The sequence below is a fragment of the Felis catus genome, chromosome B4 (assembly GCF_018350175.1).
Source record: "Felis catus isolate Fca126 chromosome B4, F.catus_Fca126_mat1.0, whole genome shotgun sequence".
NCBI classification, from domain to species: Eukaryota; Metazoa; Chordata; class Mammalia; order Carnivora; family Felidae; genus Felis; species Felis catus.
The window spans coordinates 133,667,891-133,685,425 of NC_058374.1; the positions used below are offsets into that span (position 1 = coordinate 133,667,891).

The 17,535-nt window shown below is 60.4% G+C and overlaps 2 protein-coding genes across 14 annotated transcripts in view; one reads left to right on the top strand and one right to left on the bottom strand.

Moving 5' to 3' along the window:
- The window catches only part of SGSM3 (small G protein signaling modulator 3), a 50,951-nt gene extending 42,339 nt beyond the window's left edge, over positions 1–8,612 (top strand). For 3 of the 5 annotated variants that reach the window (XM_023257510.2, XM_023257511.2, XM_045062427.1), the window contains 18 exons: positions 1,603–1,811; positions 1,890–1,997; positions 2,858–3,001; positions 3,241–3,436; positions 3,825–3,970; positions 4,184–4,408; positions 4,792–4,846; positions 5,068–5,195; positions 5,308–5,463; positions 5,632–5,686; positions 5,832–5,881; positions 6,041–6,193; positions 6,364–6,434; positions 6,564–6,612; positions 6,689–6,774; positions 7,492–7,614; positions 7,730–7,790; positions 8,044–8,612. In XM_023257510.2, the coding sequence (XP_023113278.1) occupies positions 1,603–1,811; positions 1,890–1,997; positions 2,858–3,001; positions 3,241–3,436; positions 3,825–3,970; positions 4,184–4,408; positions 4,792–4,846; positions 5,068–5,195; positions 5,308–5,463; positions 5,632–5,686; positions 5,832–5,881; positions 6,041–6,193; positions 6,364–6,434; positions 6,564–6,612; positions 6,689–6,774; positions 7,492–7,614; positions 7,730–7,790; positions 8,044–8,124 (2,096 nt within the window). In that variant the 3' untranslated portion in view covers positions 8,125–8,612. The remainder of the gene's footprint in view (positions 1–1,602; positions 1,812–1,889; positions 1,998–2,857; positions 3,002–3,240; positions 3,437–3,824; positions 3,971–4,183; positions 4,409–4,791; positions 4,847–5,067; positions 5,196–5,307; positions 5,464–5,631; positions 5,687–5,831; positions 5,882–6,040; positions 6,194–6,363; positions 6,435–6,563; positions 6,613–6,688; positions 6,775–7,491; positions 7,615–7,729; positions 7,791–8,043) is intronic. The other 2 variants (XM_023257513.2, XR_006601141.1) reach the window with 2 other exon arrangements.
- Positions 8,613–8,907: 295 nt separating this feature from the next.
- MRTFA (myocardin related transcription factor A) overlaps positions 8,908–17,535 on the bottom strand; it is a 214,796-nt gene continuing 206,168 nt past the window's right edge. For 8 of the 9 annotated variants that reach the window (XM_045062419.1, XM_045062418.1, XM_045062422.1 and 5 more), the window contains 5 exons: positions 17,254–17,425; positions 15,078–16,082; positions 13,997–14,161; positions 13,625–13,685; positions 8,908–10,240 (listed from right to left, as the gene is read on the bottom strand). In XM_045062419.1, the coding sequence (XP_044918354.1) occupies positions 9,723–10,240; positions 13,625–13,685; positions 13,997–14,161; positions 15,078–16,082; positions 17,254–17,425 (1,921 nt within the window). In that variant the 3' untranslated portion in view covers positions 8,908–9,722. The remainder of the gene's footprint in view (positions 10,241–13,624; positions 13,686–13,996; positions 14,162–15,077; positions 16,083–17,253; positions 17,426–17,535) is intronic. The other variant, XM_045062420.1, reaches the window with a different exon arrangement.

Sequence of the window (17,535 nt, forward strand, 5' to 3'; positions counted from 1 at the left end):
CTCCACATTGTCAACGCAGAGCCCGATGCAGGGCTCGAACCCATGAACCATGGGATCATGACCTGAGCCAAAATCAAGAGTCAGACTGAGCCACCCAGGTGTCCCAGGACCTCTTTAAAAGCATTTTTTCCAGTGGTTGCATTATATGCCATTATAATGGATTTATCATAACATTTTATAACTACTCTTATGTAAGTGAGCTCCTAGGCCATTTCCATTGTTTTCTATTCTAAATACACCTGCTGGTTCCCAGGCGGGCTGTCAGGAAGGCTGTCTGCCCGAACCCAGGCCAGCCTAGCCCAGGCCAGCACTAGCCCTGCGGGAGTTTACTGGGCTGAGGCCAGTCCTCTTCAGGTCGCTCATGTTCCAGTTCTGACACAAGTTTTCCTTGTTCTCTGGTTTGCAGGCAGATACATGGAAGTTAAAACCCAGGCCTGTGAGGAACACAGGGAACTCTCTAGCATAATGGAAATGATGGGGACCACATTGAGACATTTGTTTATTGATACCAAAGTATACACTTAAAATTTGTGCATTTTGCTGTGTGTATGTAAATTCTCGAATGGTGAAGTTTTGGAGAGCTGAGGCTGAGGGCGAGGCTTTACAATGAGTGAGAACAAGGATCTTTGTAAGGCTGACGCTCCCTCGTGTTGCCTGGTGCCCACAGGAGCTTTGTCAGTGTTCACGCGACCATTTCAGGGGCCGTCCATGGGTTGTCCACCCTCCACTGCTGCCTCCCCAGTGCCTCGAACAAAACCAAAGGTGGTCTTGGCCTTGTGGAATTCCTAGGCAGCAAACAAATAAATGCATGCTGGGGGCAAGAAGAACTCTGAAGAAATCTGGGGCTGTGGAGAAGGGAGGTGGATTGTGTGTTAGGTGATGAAGGAAGGCTTCTCCAAGGGGAGACATCTGGATGGAGACGAGGAGGAAGTGAGGCAGTGAGCATAGCCGGGGGAGGGAATAAGAAGGACAGAGATCCTGAGCTGGCAGTGGACTTGGTGAGGAATAGCGGGAGCCAAGGGAGCAAGAGGAGAGCAGTAGGCGATGAGGACGGAGGGGCCAGGCTGGAGAGATGTGGTCACCGAGCCTCGTGAGGCCTCTCGTCTGAGTGAGCAGAGTAACGTGGTCTGACTTGGGTCTGGCAAGGGGCACCCGGACTGCTGAACACCTCTAGGGAGGCAGGGGTGGAACCAGGCGAGTGAGAAAGCCTCACGATGACCCAGATGGAAGTCAATGACTTGGTCAAGGGCCATATCAGAGGTGGTAGAAGTGGTGAGAATCTGCCAACATGTTTTGCCTGTGGGTTGAATGTGGGAGTAAGTTGAGCTGGAGCCAGAGGGGCTTCTGAGATCTAAGCCTGAGCATCTGGAGAGTGGAGGGGGGGTGTCTTTGGATCTGGGAGGGACTGGCCAGGGGCAGGTTTGAGAGAGAAATTAAAGAGCTCGCATTTGCTCATGAGGATGCCTATTGGACATGCACCTGGAGCCACAGGAAGCTGTTGGAAACGTGGCTCTGCATTTCATTGGCCAGATCTGGGCACTGGACCCAAAGCCCAGGGCCTGTCCCTGCTCACCACTGCATCTCCCGGCTCTATCCTGGCAGACGGCGCCAACCCCGGTTCCGGCAGGCCATCAGGTGTGTCTCTGATGGAGGACCCTCCACAGAGACTGCGCTGGCAGGCCCACCTGGAGTTCACCCATAACCATGACGTGGGGGATCTCACGTGGGACAAGATTGCTGTCTCTCTGCCCCGCTCTGAGAAGCTTCGCTCCTTGGTGCTGGCGGGCATCCCACACAGCATGAGGCCACAGGTGAGGCGGCGAGGGACCTGCAGAGGGCCCGCGGGGGTTCAGGTGTCCTACCGGACGCTCATGGAGGCTCCCCCTCAGCTGTGGATGCGGCTCTCTGGGGCCCTGCAGAAGAAGAGGAATTCCGAGCTGTCCTACCGAGAGATGGTGAAGAACAGCTCCAACGATGAGACCATTGCTGCCAAACAGGTGAGGCTGGGACGGCACCAGGGGCCCTTCAGAAAGTGCTTTCAGGTCAGAAACTACGTGTGGGCCTGCAGGAGGGCGGTAAGCCGCCTGGGGTTACGGGGACCCACCCTGTTGGTCTGTCCTTGGCAGGGGTGGCCCAGGAGAGCAGGCAGCTGTGTGGCGGCCCTTCCACTCACAGACATGTGTCTGGAGCAAGCCTGTACTTCCTGGGTCCCTGTAGGCAGAAGGGACCATTGTTAAAAGATGACCAAACCTGGGTGCACATTAGGATCACCTGGAGACTTTGTATTCTTTAAAAATGTTTATTTTTGAGAGATAGTTTATGCAAATGTGCATGCTCATGCACACACACAGGCATGTGTGCTCGGGGGAGGGGCAGAGAGAGGAAGAGAGAATTCCAAACAGGCTCCACACCATGAGCACGGAGCCCAGTGTGGGGCTCGAGCCCATGAACCGTGAGTGAGATCATGACCTGAGCCAAAATCACGAGTCAGGTGCTTAATTGATGGAGCCACCAGGCACCCCTCACCTGGAGATTAGTATAGATTTCTGGGCCTCATTCTAGAGATTCTCATTCTGTGATTCTGGCTTGAGGCCCAGGGATCCGTCGTTCTATTTTTGTAAGATCCCCTGGTGAATCTGGTGGTATCAGCTACACATAGCTGAGTTCTAATCCTGAAGGAAGCACATACACTTTGACCCAGAGCATTAGGAACCCTCATTCTGGGTGAGCCTGCCTGGGGTTTGTCTGACACGGAGGTCTCCCAGCCTCCCTCACAGGGTGGTGGCTTAGGTGTCACCAGTGTGGAGGGTGCGGGCCCGCATCTCACAGGGCCTCGTTGTGGGTGGGCTGCTGGCAGATCGAGAAGGACCTGCTCCGCACCATGCCCAGCAACGTGTGCTTCGCCAGCGTGAGCAGCATCGGGGTGCCCCGCCTGCGCAGGGTTCTCCGGGCGCTGGCCTGGCTCTACCCAGAGATCGGCTACTGCCAGGGCACGGGCATGGTGAGCACATCCTGGAGGGGGAAGGGGGTGTCCCCGCACTGGCGAACAGTGCCGTCCTGGGCAGTAGGATGGGTGGTAGGGCTGGAGGTGGGGGTCCCCGTGGAGGGCCGGGGCTGCCAAGTATGTTGGTTCCAACCCTGAGGAGAGCGCGCGGTCTACGATGGGACCTCCGGGGCGGTGCCGCTTCTAGTTCACATGGAGACCCGGGTAGAGGCCCCTTGTCCCCCTGCCCTGGCCAGGTGGCTGCCTGCCTTCTGCTGTTCCTGGAGGAGGAGGACGCTTTCTGGATGATGTGCGCCATCATCGAGGACTTGCTCCCCGCCTCCTACTTCAGCACCACCCTGCTGGGAGTCCAGACAGACCAGCGGGTCCTGCGCCACCTCATCGTCCAGTACCTGCCTCGCTTGGACAAGTTGCTCCAGGAGCACGACATCGGTAAGGGCCAGCACCCACCCTTTTCTCTGGGGTTGGGGGTCCCGTGTCCCTCTCAGGTATCACAAGTCTGAGGTCCCCAGATGCAGCCAGCAGCAGACACGGCAGCCAACTGCGTTGGGAGGCAGGCTCCCACCTGATGATGGCTGAGCCTAGACCCAGCACATCACAGTCTCTGTCGTGCTCTTGTTCTCGGACAGCCTGTCTCGTCCCTCCCCTTGGAGTGGTCAAGGCTCTTGCTGCTCTGTGGGAGCTACCCTCCAGCTTCTCCCCAGCTTGTGTGCCTGGGAGCGGCCCCCCCCCCCCCCCCCCCGCCTTTCATTCCATCCCCTGCTGGCTGTGTTGGCCATCCCTGGTCCCAGCCACAGGGGGCTCCTGTCTGTGTCCACAGAGCTGTCTCTGATCACGCTGCACTGGTTCCTCACGGCCTTCGCCAGCGTGGTGCACATCAAGCTGCTGCTGCGCCTCTGGGACCTGTTTTTCTACGAGGGCTCCCTGGTGCTGTTCCAGACCACGCTGGGCATGCTGCGGCTCAAGGTGCTACTGGGGCCGGACGCAGATGCTCTGGTACCCCTCCTCCGGGGGCCGAGTGGGGTTCAGCCTTCAGCTTCCTGTGCCTGAGCACCGGCCCCTCCTGAGAGGCCCACGGTGGGGGGGCCCGACCTGAGGACAGTGAGCAGGGTCAGCTCACGGGCCTGACGTTTGGCAGTGACGCTCCCTCCCCCCCACCCCTTCCCTCGTGTGGCTCAGGAGGAGGAGCTGATCCAGTCCGAGAACTCGGCCTCCATCTTCAACACGCTGTCAGACATCCCTTCGCAGATTGAGGACGCGGAGCTGCTGCTGGGGGAGGCCATGCGGCTGGCTGGCTCCCTCACGGATGTGGCCGTGGAGACGCAGCGCCGCAAGCACCTGGCCTACCTCATTGCGGACCAGGGCCAACTCCTAGGGACCAGTGCCACCACCAACCTGTCACAGGTGGGCCCATGAGGAAGGAGGCCCTACCTCACCCCCAGCGTGGGGGTCCTCGAGGAAGCCCGAAGTGAGAGAGGCTGCAGGGAACCCGCCAGCCCTTCCTTGCTCTGCTGCCCCCTCCCCAGCCTGGCACCCGGGGCTTGGCCCAGTCAGACCACAGCTGTGGAATGACCCGCTGCCCTTGGCCTTCTGTGCATCTCTGCTGTGACCTGCCGTTTGGCTGTGTGGCAGACCCAGCTTTGAACCGACTGCATTTCTGATGCTCAGAGCTGGCTGCGGAGGCCGTTTCAGATGAGGTGGCACAAGTGAGATGTTGGCCCCAGGAGGAGCTCGGTTAGCTTCACCATCCCTGCCGGCTGCCGCTGACCCACACTCCCTGCCTGCAGGTCGTGCGGCGCCGGACCCAGCGGAGGAAGTCTGGCATCACCTCCCTGCTCTTTGGTGAGAACTGCCATGGCTGCCGGTGCCAGGCTGGGTTCAGGGACTCCTTCCCTGCCTGCGAGTTCCAGCTTGCGGCTCCCAGCGCCCCAGCAGGGCAGGGTGGCGGTGTAGACCAGGAGGCGTCCGTTCTCAGACCCCCACGTGGACCCTGAGCATCCTTGGGGTTGGGGAGAGGGTGCAGGCCAGGGGCCATGGCTGCTATAGCTCACTGGGGCTCCCAGGGGAGGACGACCTAGAGGCGCTCAAGGCCAAGAACATCAAGCAGACGGAACTGGTAGCCGACCTCCGGGAAGCCATCCTGCGTGTTGCCCGCCATTTCCAGTGCACAGACCCCAAAAACTGTAGTGTGGTGAGTTGTGGGCTCAACTTGGGGGTTCTCCCTCCCTGGCCCCATCCTGAGGTAGCAGAGGCCCTGGTGAGGAGGCGCCTCTCCTCAGCAGACCCCTCTGCTGTTGGGGCAGGAGCTGAGCCCAGACTACAGCATGGAGAGCCACCAGCGAGACCACGAGAACTATGTGGCATGCTCACGCAGCCACCGGCGCCGAGCCAAGGCCCTGCTGGACTTCGAGCGACACGACGACGATGAGCTGGGCTTCCGCAAGAACGACATCATCACGGTGCGTGGGCACGTAGGCGCAGCTTCAGCGAGAGGTGGGGAGCTTGGCAGCGGGAAGCAGGGTGACCCCGGGCCGCCCGGGATCTGTCCCTGCTCCACCCACATGGCTGTAGGCACGGGGCCGGGCAACCAAAGCTTTGCTTCCTCCTCCTCTCTGCCTACCGCGCAGATCATATCTCAGAAGGATGAGCACTGCTGGGTCGGGGAGCTGAACGGCCTGAGAGGTGAGGCCTCCGTCTGGAGGAGGGGTGGGCCAGGCATTGAAACCAGGAGCCCTTCTGTCACCCTCCGGCTTCAGCAGGAGCCGGGCTTCCTCAGCCTGCCGGCCTGCCCTCACGCGGCCCCCACGGGGCCCTGCTTCCCCCGCAGGCTGGTTTCCAGCCAAGTTTGTGGAAGTCCTGGATGAACGGAGCAAAGAGGTAAGAGGGCGCACAAGGTACGGCTGCCCCTGGGAGCTGCTGCCGCCGCCTCAACCCTGGCGCGTGCTGGCTGGTGGCAGTGGCTGTGAGGATGGGGAAGGGGGTGTCTGGCCGCAGGCGTGGGACCGGGGCCTCTCAGACCCTGTCCCCCGCCATCAGTACTCCATCGCGGGGGATGATGCTGTGACAGAGGGGGTCACGGACTTGGTTCGAGGGACCCTCTGCCCAGCTCTCAAGGCCCTGTTTGAACATGGGCTGAAGAAGCCGTCCCTGCTGGGAGGTGCCTGCCACCCTTGGCTGTTCATCGAGGAGGTAAGTCAGTGGCTGGACCCACGTCCCCAGCTGTTCTTCTCCTTGAGCCCTTCCTTGGGCCCTGTAGAGCTGGCACAGGAGCTCATGGGTGGCAGTGTGCGCTTGGTTGGACTCTGTGACTTTGATCTGGTACCTATCCTGGTGTCCCTCACACTCACCTTGACCCCCAGGCAGCAGGCCGGGAGGTGGAGAGAGACTTTGACTCGGTGTATTCACGCCTGGTGCTGTGTAAGACGTACAGGTAACAGGCCCAGCCGCCCTGCCTGGTGTCCTCCTGGCAGGGTCTCCTGGTGGTTTTGTGGGGAGGGGGTGGGCACAGCCCGAGCCCTGCATGTCAGGGCAGCCACGGCAGCTTCGGTTCCTCCCTCAGGTTGGATGAAGATGGCAAAGTCTTGACCCCGGAGGAGCTGCTCTACCGGGTAAGTGGGTGGAGGGTGGTGCGGGCCTCCTGGGTTGGCAGCTGGAGCCCCCGGAGTGACAGCTGGGCCCTCCCAGGCTGTGCAGTCTGTGAACGTGACCCATGACGCTGCACACGCACAGATGGATGTCAAGCTCCGTTCCCTCATCTGTGTGGGACTCAAGTGAGTATCTGCCTACCGCGGGCCAATGACCGTCCTGTCAGATGAGTGGTAGCCTGGGCCGTGGGCCTGTGGGGCAGCGGGGTGCCTGTGAGCTGGACAGACGAGGCAGCTGGAGTGCCCTCCGGGGTGCCAAGGGGCCTTCCTCAGGTGCGAGACCAGCCATCGTTTTGTGGGCTGGGGAAGGCACACACTTCAGCAAGGTGACCGGTGAGGGGGCTCACCAGAAACGAGGCCGCCACAGAGAACTAGGGAGGGGGCACCTGCCTGAGGGTAACTTGGGCATCTGTGAGGCCCAGACCTGGGTCAGGGTGAGTGTGGTGTCTAGATTTGCCACTTGGCAGAGGGGGCAACCTCCAGGCTGCCGTGACCCAGGCCAGGGTGGGAGGAGGGGTGGTTTGTGGCGGCCAAGCTCCCGGAGCTCAGAACGTGGCTGTGGGCCTCACTCCGGGGCTGACCAGCAGGGCTGAGGCCCCGGTGCAGCAGGTGTGGTGGAGCCTGACACAGAGGGAGGGAGCCGGGACAGGGCTGAGGGGAGCGAGGGCCATGGGGACAGGGGCCCTGGGGGATGGGTGGGCCCCTGCGCGTGTCCCTCAGCGTGGGGGAGCAGGGCGCTCCGCAGAGACCTGGCTAAGAGCGAAGGCGCGGTCCCCTGATGAGGTCACAGCACAGGGAAGGCAGCTGGGGGCGGGCAGCCCACTCTTGCCTGCTTGTCCCCAGCGAGCAGGTCTTGCACCTGTGGCTGGAGGTGCTCTGCTCCAGCCTGCCTACCGTGGAGAAGTGGTACCAGCCCTGGTCTTTCCTGCGCAGCCCTGGCTGGGTCCAGATCAAATGTGAGCTCCGGTGAGTCCCCGCCCCTGCTTCGGAATCCCTGCCCCGTGGCTTGGGGTGGGAGAAGAGGGGGCAGAGCTGCCCTGAGGGAGACTGACGGCCTCCCCACTCCCTCCCTCACCTCCAGCGTTCTCTGCTGCTTCGCCTTCAGCCTCTCGCAGGACTGGGAACTTCCTGTGAAGAGAGAGGTGGGTGGCTGGGGTCAGTCCTCAGCCCCACAGCCTGTCCTCCCGTCTGGGGGCCGCCTGGGGTGGGGCAGGCCAGGCAGCTGAGCTGGCAGATCGCCCCAAAGCTTCTGGGCCGGCTGAGGCGGGAGGGCCCGTGGGGACCCCAAGTGCCGGCATCACCTACACAAACCACTCCGGCCCCGCCGCCTTGGGCTTTCCTTGCCGTGGCTCTAGCGCCCGTGCGCCCATGACGGGGGACTGTCCCTGTGTGCAGGAGGAGAAGAAGCCACTGAAGGAGGGTGTTCAGGACATGCTGGTGAAGCACCACCTCTTCAGCTGGGACATAGACGGGTGATGCTCCTCCTACGGTGGCCGTCAAGCCCACACCTCCCCCAGGCACCCGGCTCCCGAGCAGCCCCCTCCTCAAGCAAGCAGAGAACAGCACGGTCCTGGCCGGTCTTGGGCCTGCTCTGGGATGGGGTCTGAGGTGGCCCAGGCCCATTCTCAGCTGCGGGGTCAAGGGAAAGACGCACTGGAGCTCTGGCCAGGCACCACGACACAGCGGGACGCCACCTGGGGGCACCCAGGAGTGTCACGGGAGGACAGTGGGAGGCAGGAGCAGAAGGTGGGGCTCAGCCTGTTTTTCCCGGTACCCAGGGGAGGGCTCTGCACAGGCATTTACAGAGACCCCAGGCCCCCATTTCACAGTCTGTACCGACCAAAAACCTTGTGAGGAGGTGGAGAGCCAGGTCTGTTGTGTCAGGTTTTGCTCAGGAAGGGGATGGGGGTGGCCAGAGGCTCCCTGGCCTCTTTGGTTTGTAAATAAAGTGTGTCTTTGAGAAATCACCTCTTGTCTTCTGTCCAGCCAGGGCCACAGCTGTATGTCCAAGGTTCTGTCCTTCCTGGAATCATCTAGAAAGCCTAGGACCCAGCCATACCACCCATCTGTTCCGTGGAGTGAACAAAAATGGACCAAAGTCAGTGTTTTTGTTTTTATTTTAAAAAAGTCCACACAGCTTCCTGACCTCTGTCCCGGCACTGGTTTGGTGATTCCATCCCTAATCCCATTAATGATAGTGACAGGCCAGAGGGAGCTGAGGAGGTCTCAGTTTGAGGGCTGACGCCCCCCCCCCCCCCCCCCCCACCAACCCCCGGCCACCTCCTGTCCCAGGGCCATGGTGGCTGCGATGAGGCAGCGGGACGGAATGTGGGCGGGTGGCCAAGGAGGCACCTCTGCCCTTGTGGCACAAGTATGGAGCAGGGCACAGGTGGGGCACAGGCGGTGGCAGGGTGTCTACATGTCAAACACGCGTGATGGGGCTGACGAAGGCTGCATCTAACCCCAGGAGCAGTGGTCTCTGGGCCCTTCTATATTGTGCACAGGATGGGAGGGAGCTCCAATCCACCTCCCAGCCCCCAAAAATATATGTATATATATGTATGGCGATATAGAATATAGAGGTATATACACCTGTACAGAAAACGTTTGCCACCAACCGTTAAATGGTTACACTACACCAAGACACTAAAATGGCAAGGGGCTCCCCTCCCAGAAGCCTGGGACCCTGGGGTTGGCATCGAGGGGATGGGGAGGTAGAGGCCCAAGTTGGTTTCTTCCCTCATAGGGAAAGGGGACTAGAAGGAAAGAGAGTGACCCTGGGCCTCGCCTGCCTGAGCCAACTGCAGCCAGACTGCACCTCCGACCTCACAAAAGGAGGTCAATAGAACGGCCCTGGCCTGTCCAGGCCTCCTGAACTCTGGGGTTAGACCAAAGCTGCTCCTTGGCAGCCTGTCTCCTTGGTGAGTCTGAGCCAGGGGGCGGCACGGCCTGCTCCAGTCTCCCGGGGCGGGGAGAGCAGGGCCTATGATTGTCAGGACTCACGACCACACAGAGGTGGGATCAGGCTCTCCCCAGCTTCCAGCCCCTCCCATCCTGGCCCTGCAGCCCGAGAGCTACAAGCAGGAATCCCAGTGGAGTTGCAAGTCGTGACCATCGAGGAAGTCCGTGGAGAAGAGGCTGGGGGTGGTGGTGCCGAGCGGGGCCAGGCTGAGCACGGGGCCTCCCGACGACAGCTCCAGCCAGTCCATGCTGTCCAAGTGGCCGTCAGCCAGGTCCAGGCCCACGCTGCTGGGCTCGGGGGCAAAGTGCAATTCCGAGGTGTCCATGGGCGAGGGGGGGTGGTCCAGGATAGCAGAGCTGCTCAGCATCTGGCTGTGGAGGTCGTCAATGAGGGAGAGGGGCTCTGGCCCCTCGTGCCCGCTGGTCAGCAGGGGCAGCCCCGTGCTGCTCTCCAGGAAGTCCTCCAGGCGCCCAGGGAGGGCAGGTGAGCCTGAGGGAGGTGGCGTGGCCTGGGGGAGCTCGGCGGAGGGTGGGGACGGTGCGGCCAGGGGCGACCCGCAGGTTGCTGTCGAGGGGGGCTTCTCTTTCCCTGGTAGGGATGGTGGTGGCTCCTTGAAATCTGCTGAGATTTCTGCCAAGCGAGAAAGGGAAGGGATGTCAGAAACCAGGCCTGATGAATCAGGACCCGAAGCTGGCCCGACTTTATACCACATACAAAGGTTAACTCCAGATGGGTCAAAGGTCTAAATTCAGGAGCTTAAACTACAAAACTCTTAGAGGGAAATGGGACATCTTCACTGGACTTGTCAACGATTTCTTGGTTGTGACACCAAAAACACAGGTAACAACAAAAATACACACACTGGACCATATAAAAATTTAAAACTTTTGTGCGTTGAAAAGACCATCAAGAGAAAAGACAGTCCGTGGAATGGGAGGAAATGTCCACACACCATGTATCTGATGGGTCACATCCAGAGTGAAGAACTACAACTCAACCCCAAGGAACCGAAGGCAGAGACCCCACAAGATCTGCAAAGGACCCGTAAGGACAGGAAAAGATGCTCAACCTCATTAGTCACTAGGGGAAAGGCACGTCAAAAGTTTAAGGAGACACCACCTTGGGGCGCCTGGGTGGCCCAGTGGGTTAAGTGTCCGACTCTTGATTTTGGCTCAGGTCATCATGATCTCACAGTTCATGAGTTCAAGCCCTACGCTGGGGCTCTGTGCTCTCAGCACAGAGTCTGCTTGGGATTCTCTCTCTCCCTCTCTCAAAATAAATAAATAAAAAGAAAAAAAAAGATAACCACCTCACACCAAGTCAGCTATTATTTTTTTTTAAAAAATCCAAAGTGTTGGTGAGGATGTAGAGCAGTCCGAAACCTTGTGCGTGGCTGGTGTGAATGAAAATGGCGCAGCCGCTGCGGGAAGCCATGCAGGCTAGTGGGCCGGTGTTCACAGCAGCAGTACTCACAACGGCCAAAGGCGGAAACAAGTCAGGTGTCCATCAATGGACGAGCAGATGAGCAGCGTACTCTATCCCTACAGCGGGCTACCATTCGGCCACAAAAAGGAAGGAAATTCTGACACCTGCTACAACACGGATGAACCTGGAGGGCATTCTGCCACGTGAGGCAAGCCAGAAACCAAAGGACAAAATAATATAGGATTCCACTGATGCGAAGCTCCCTAGAATAGGCGAATTCAGAGCCAGAAAAGAAAACAGAGGTTACCAGGGGCTGGGGGGAGGGGAAGGGGGAAGTTACCACCTACTGGGAAACAAGTGTCAGTATAGGATGACGAAAAAGATCTACAAATGGATGGTGGTGATGGTTGCACAACACTGTGAATGTATAATGCCACTGAATTGTGCATTTTGAAATTATTAGAATGGCAGATTTTTTTCTGTGTGTTTAACCACAATAAAAAAAAAAATTCTGCAGAAACCAGGCTTGCTCCTGGCCCTCCCGGGCCTCTCCCCACCCCCGTCCCCTCTGGGCATGACGATCTCCCCAAGCTCAGTCTCCCCAGCTGCCACCACGGGGGGCCCTGCTGGCCCCCACCCACCCCGTTCAAAGGCCTTCTCCGGCACAGTTGCCCCGGCTCTGGCCAGTTGTGTGTTTTTTGTGTGGCAGGCAGCACGCCCGGCTCCCTTTCTCTGCCATCTCTTCACTGCTAGGGCTCAAGGTCTGGCCTCCTCCCTCTGCTTCCGGCACAATCTCGGTTTTCCCAGGAACTCCCCCTGTCTGTGCCCAGGCCTCTGTCCCGGGCTCTAGACCAGCCTCCAACCGCCTGCGAGCACCGCCCAGCCTAGCCGCCTCAGTGCCACCTGTGCTTGTTAGAAATGTACCCCAGGCCCCACTGTAGACTCCAGAACCTGTGGAGGCTCCTAGGAATCATGACCTTGAGGGGAACAACAGCTATTAAGCTCTGTGGGATTTCTTTTTTGAGATAACATTCACCATTTTATTTTTAAAAGATTTTATTCTTTAAAATACTAAATTACTTAAAGTAATCTCTACACCCTACATGAAGTTCCAACTCACAACCCCCAGATCAAGGGTCACATGCTCCACACAGACCGAGCCAGCCAGGCGCCCCCAGGAGTCACCATTTTAAAGGGTACCATTCCACGGCCGAGCTCTTGCTTGACCGGTACGTCTCGCTAACCCTCTCCCTACACCGGCACTAAAGCCCTCAGAGAACCTCCACAAGCTCCCGCAGCTCCCACCGGGCGCCGTGCCCTCCCCGCACTCAGGGACCTCCTCCGCCAGCAGGCGAACAGGCTGGCTCTCTGCTCCCTTCGCAGGAAACCCTCTGCAGAGAGCTCTCCAGACCAGCTGGCTCCTCCACCCCCAGGCCCTTGCCCACGCCCCACTGCGGAGCCCTGGTCGAGGCCACCACTGGCCACCACAGTGCTAACCCCGTGACCAGGTCTGGGTTCCTGTCTCCCCCGACTGCCCGGTGACAGCCCCGGACTTCAGGACTTCACCATCTTGAAGGCACCCTCCCGCTCTGCCCACGGCCAGACGTCACCTGCTCGTGCCCCTGGGTTCCGCCTCACCCTCCTCTCTGCTCGCCAGATCTCCTGGCTCTGAACGTCAATCCCGATGACAACTCCCAGTACCTGCCTTCACGTGACAGACTGCCCTGCTTGGCGGTCTCGGGAGACACACCTGAGCCTGACGGGCTGCACTGATGCACCCCAGTGCGCCCCCTGCGTCTCCCCCCGAAGTCCTGCAGCTGCAGGCTGGTGACTCAGGCCGAACCCTTCATACCCTCTCGTCCATGGCTAGTCCGTAAGAAAAGCAACTAGCTCTCTCAACTACACCCACACTCAAGTGCTTCTCCACTTCCCTACCACGGCCTGACCCAGGCCCCCTGGCCTCACCTGGATTCCCACAGCTGCCCTTCCAGCTGGAACAGCCCTCCACTCGACTTCATCCGGAGCCCAAGTCCTGCTCGGCGCCCGTGAGGGCTCGTGCTCTGCCCCGACGTGCACCTCCTCCCCCTCCTCTCCCTCCTGCGCTCATGCCGCTCCTCCAACACACCTGGCCTCACGGGTGCCCCCCAGGGAGCTCGACAAGGCCAACCCGACCGCTCTCAGGCACCTCAGACCCTCCCCCGCCCCGACTTTCCATAGTATTTACTCCTCACACGTGATAGAACTCACTCGTCTACGATGCCTCTCCTCACACTAGACCGTGCAAAGGCAAACGTCTCCGTTTTGCTCATCACTACACCCCATGCTGCGGGGACAGTGCCCACCACGCGGTGGGTGCTGGGGTAAAGCACTGCTACTTGAGGGCTGCATCCCCTGGCTGGTTCTTGCCCAAGCCGTGGAGATGGGATGTGTCTCAGCTGCTGTTACATCCAAACTATGGGGCCTTTCGTCCATTAAGTGTCCTTTCCATAACTAGACAAAAATCAATAAATCAACCACCCCAGGACTGAAAACAACCTCTGAAGAAAGGAGAAGGTTGGCTGGGAGGCAGCTCGGGAGTCTGGGCTTTACCTCCACTCTGAATAAGAATGTCAAACAGGTCATCCATCTGCTGGCTGGAGGAACCATTTTCCTGTGAAACAAAATAGCAAAAAGAAAAAAAAAAAAAAGATGACAATCTAGAACAGGAGGCTCCCAGCCTGGCTCAGGGCAGAGCCCCTTCCTTCTGCCCTTGAGCCAGCAGCCAAACCTGCCGAGTCCACCGGCCTGTGCTCAGGCTCCCAGAGCTCGCTCATTCTGCCCCCCGGCCCCGCAAGGCCCACTCTGACCCGGTAACACCCACTCCTGCCTGCCCCTATCCTCCGGCTGGGCTTGGTGGGGGGATTGTGGGAGCCCAGCCCAGCAGCCCAGGCAGCCCCCCACCCTGGCCAGGCCCCAGTCTACCTTCTTCACCTGCTGTCTGGGCTGTTGGCTCACAGCTTCCTCATAGCCAGGCGGCTCCTTCTTCAGCAGAGAAGTGGGGGTCCCAAAGAGGGGCTGTGATGGGTGCTCTGGGTCCATCTGGGCTGGTGGGCCAGGGGCTGCCGGAGAACCAGGCTGGGACAAGGGCTGGACAGGAGAACAGTGAGAGAACCGGTGACGGCATGAGGAAAGGAGGCCCAGGGCCCTGCACGATCCGGGAGGGCAAGGCAGGGGCGCCTACCTTCTGGGCCGGGACAACTTGTTAGCTGCCCTGGCTTTTAGGAAGCCTGCATGGAAGCCATCGGGGCAGAAAAGGATAGGGGATGGGGGAAGCCCTGACCTCTGACCCTGCAGAAGGTGGGGTAGACATGAGGCCACTGGCCACGTGGGTTTGGTACCAGCCACCTGGGAAAGGAGGGGTTCTGGGCTCCTTCGGCCTCTCCTCCCTGTCTGCCTGAGGCTGCTCAGGGGCCTCGGTCTCCCATCCTGAGGTGCCTGGTTCCTGTCACTGTCCTCTCCTCCGCACCAGAGCTCTGCAGGGCCGAGAAGCCACGCGAAGCCTAAAGCAGCCTCACCTTTGGACCGGCCAGGGTGGAGGGTCTGGGCTGTGAGGGTGGCAGCAGCAGGGAGCTGGCTGCCAGCACAGTTTAGTGGGGGACAGCTGGCTTCTCTGGGCGCGGGAGGGGAGTAGGGCTAGCACCAGGCTCGGCCTCTCCCAGGCAAGGGCTTCCCTGACCCTCACCGGGGCCTGTCCCACCCCTACGGAGCAGAGGCAGGCATGGTCCCTGGCCTGGGTGGGGGCTGCCCAGGTCCAGAGCTGGGCAGGCCCTGATGGCTCCACCCTCGTGGCTCTGGGGTCCTGGGCAGCCCCCTTAATGTTCCCAAGTCTCAGTACCCGTCCTTGGTGACATGGGGATGGTGACCCCTCATTTTAGAGGATCGAGTGGAAGTTGAAGGGAAACCAGCCCAGTCTGCCCAGCCATGGGGGCGCCTGGAAAACGGGGCTGTCACCGGAGCATCTTCACGGTCTCCCCCAGCCCCTGCCCCTCCTCCACCCAGGTACCTGCTGGGGGCTCCCGCCGGCCAGGCCGGGGCTGTCCACGTTCTTATTGGTCACGGTGAGGACAAGGTGGGTCCCTGTGGAGTCGGTGATGAGGGTGGGAGGTGTGACCCCCCTGAGGACGCTGGGGCCCTGCGGGCCCAGCAGCAGCTGGGGAGCGGGGGCTGGCTCGGGCTCCGGCAGCACGGCTTCCTGCTTCACCACCACGGCTGGGGGCACCAGGGGACGAGCGTCCGCGTGGTGGGCGGTGGGGGCCGCCAGGCTGGGGCTGAAGGGGTGTGCGGGACCCGGGGGCTGCCGGCTCAGCTGGCAGCTGGAGAAGCTGTTTTCCTGCTTCACTGGGGTGCTGAGGGGGGCGGGGGCGGGGCCGGGCTGCTGCGCCCGCTTCTCCTGCTCCAGCTGCAGCCTCAGCCACTCCACGAGCTGCTGTTTCTGGCGCAGCATGCGGGTCAGCTCCTCGATCTGCTTGTCCTTTTCCTGCAGCATCTGGTCCTTGTCACGCCCCTCCAGCTCGGCCCGCACCCCGGGGCTCCGGCAGCAGGACCCGGGCCGGGGGCCCTCCTCCTTCACAAGGATCTGCAGCGGTGAGGCCTGGAGGGTGAGCTGGGTCAGTGGCGACGTCACCATCTCTCCGAAGGTGTCCCCGGGTGTGGAGTTCTCATCGCCCGTGCTGAGCAGTGAGCGCTCTGAGGGGGTGGGAGACACGGGGGGTGTAGAGCCCGTGCTGCCAAATTTCACCACTCCGTTACCGGTCACCGTGGCCACCACCACCTCAGCCGGGGCCAGGCCCGCTGCCACCAGGGCAGGCCCCGTGCTTAGCCGGGTGGCCGGGAAGGCGACCACCACCTCACCAGCCTTGGGCAAGATGGAGGGGGCAGCAGGGCCCTTGGGGGCTCCTGGGGCAGGGCTGACTTGTTCCTGGTATGCACGCAGGCGCTCAATCAGGTCTGTCTTGGTGCCTGAGACGGGCAGTGACCGCAGCTTCAGCTCCTGCTTCAGCTCCGCCACCTGCAAGGGGCCGAGAGTCAGGGCCGCAGAGCGACAGAGAGAACTGGGTCCAGGCAGGAGGGCAGTCGGGGAGGTGGGAAGGATGAGCCTTTTGTCCACCAGGATTCATTCATCTGGGTCCCGCTGGTACTTCAGATACAGGCGCCCCTGCCCCTCCCACAGCCTGGAGGGTGAGACGTGTGTGTGTGTGTGTGTGTGTGTGTGTGTGTGTGTGTCCTGGGCCCATCCTCCTCCATCTGGGCACGATAGTCCCTCAGCTGTCCCCAGCCCCAGCGCAGTACCTGGTGCTCAATTAAATACTTAATTGAACCAACTGGATTTTACAGGTGAGAAAACAGACCACAAAAGTAAAATGACTTCCAGATCTCACCCAGCAAGCAGCAGAGTTAGATGTTAAACCCAGGTCTGATGGACCCTGGAGCCTGTGCCTAGCCACCCACACGAGGGCTGCATCTTACTGGGGTCGGATCATGACTCGGGAGGGGCTGGTCTGCTTCTGAGGACAAACTCTCCAGGGAGAGTTTGGTCTGTTCCATCTTCTGATCAGGGCAGAAGAAACAGGCCAGGCCCTGAGCATGACCCGCCCTCTGAGGTCCCAGGACACGAGCAGGGTCAGTGTCCCAAGCCCCAAACTATTTTCCCAGGCAGATGAACCACGTGTGTGCAGCACATTCAGTGGGGCGCTAACGGACAAAGTAGAAAAGGTGGGGAATTGAAGTCGGCGGCCCCACATTTGAATCCTGGCTCTGCCATCGGCCGGGTCTGAGACCTCCGACGAGCTCCTCTGTCCTCAACACCTCCACGTGCTCATCCCGAGGCAGTGGGGACAGTCCCTATTTCTCATGCCGCACGGCAAAGGCGAAGGAAGAGCAGTCATATAAAAAGGCTTGGTAAGCCCCAAGGCCCTAGACAGACACCGGCTGCGGTACTTAATGGTAAGGACTGTGATGACAAGGCAGATATCACGATGACCAGGGCCAGGCGAGCCTTGGCGCAGGTTCTAAGGGCCTCTGCCGGAGGAGACCGGAGTCCGGAGCTCTGCTCTGCCTACCACCGCCGTGGGTCTTACACCGGCTGCTTTCCCCACATAGAAACACTAGGCCAGACCCCAGGGGGAAGGCCAGCCTGGCGGCGGTCCCAGTGTCCCAGCAGGAAGGGCTCGCCCACCTACCTTCATGTCATCCAGGTTGGCAGGCAGGGCTCCCGGCTTGCCAGTCAGTGAGGTGCTGTTCTGACGTGCCAACCCACTGGGACCAGGAGCACCCGAGCTGGAGCCGCTACCGGTAGTGGAGAGGCTGCGTATCGGGGGGGCCCCGCCGCTTCCCGGAGCCTCACCTGCGGGCCTGAGAAGAAGGAAAGGCAGCGATGAGAGCCTGGCCAGCATCACCCTTGGGGCAGAGACGGGTACGGGGCGTGAGGATCCGGAACAAAGCCTCCTTAAGGATCTGGGTTC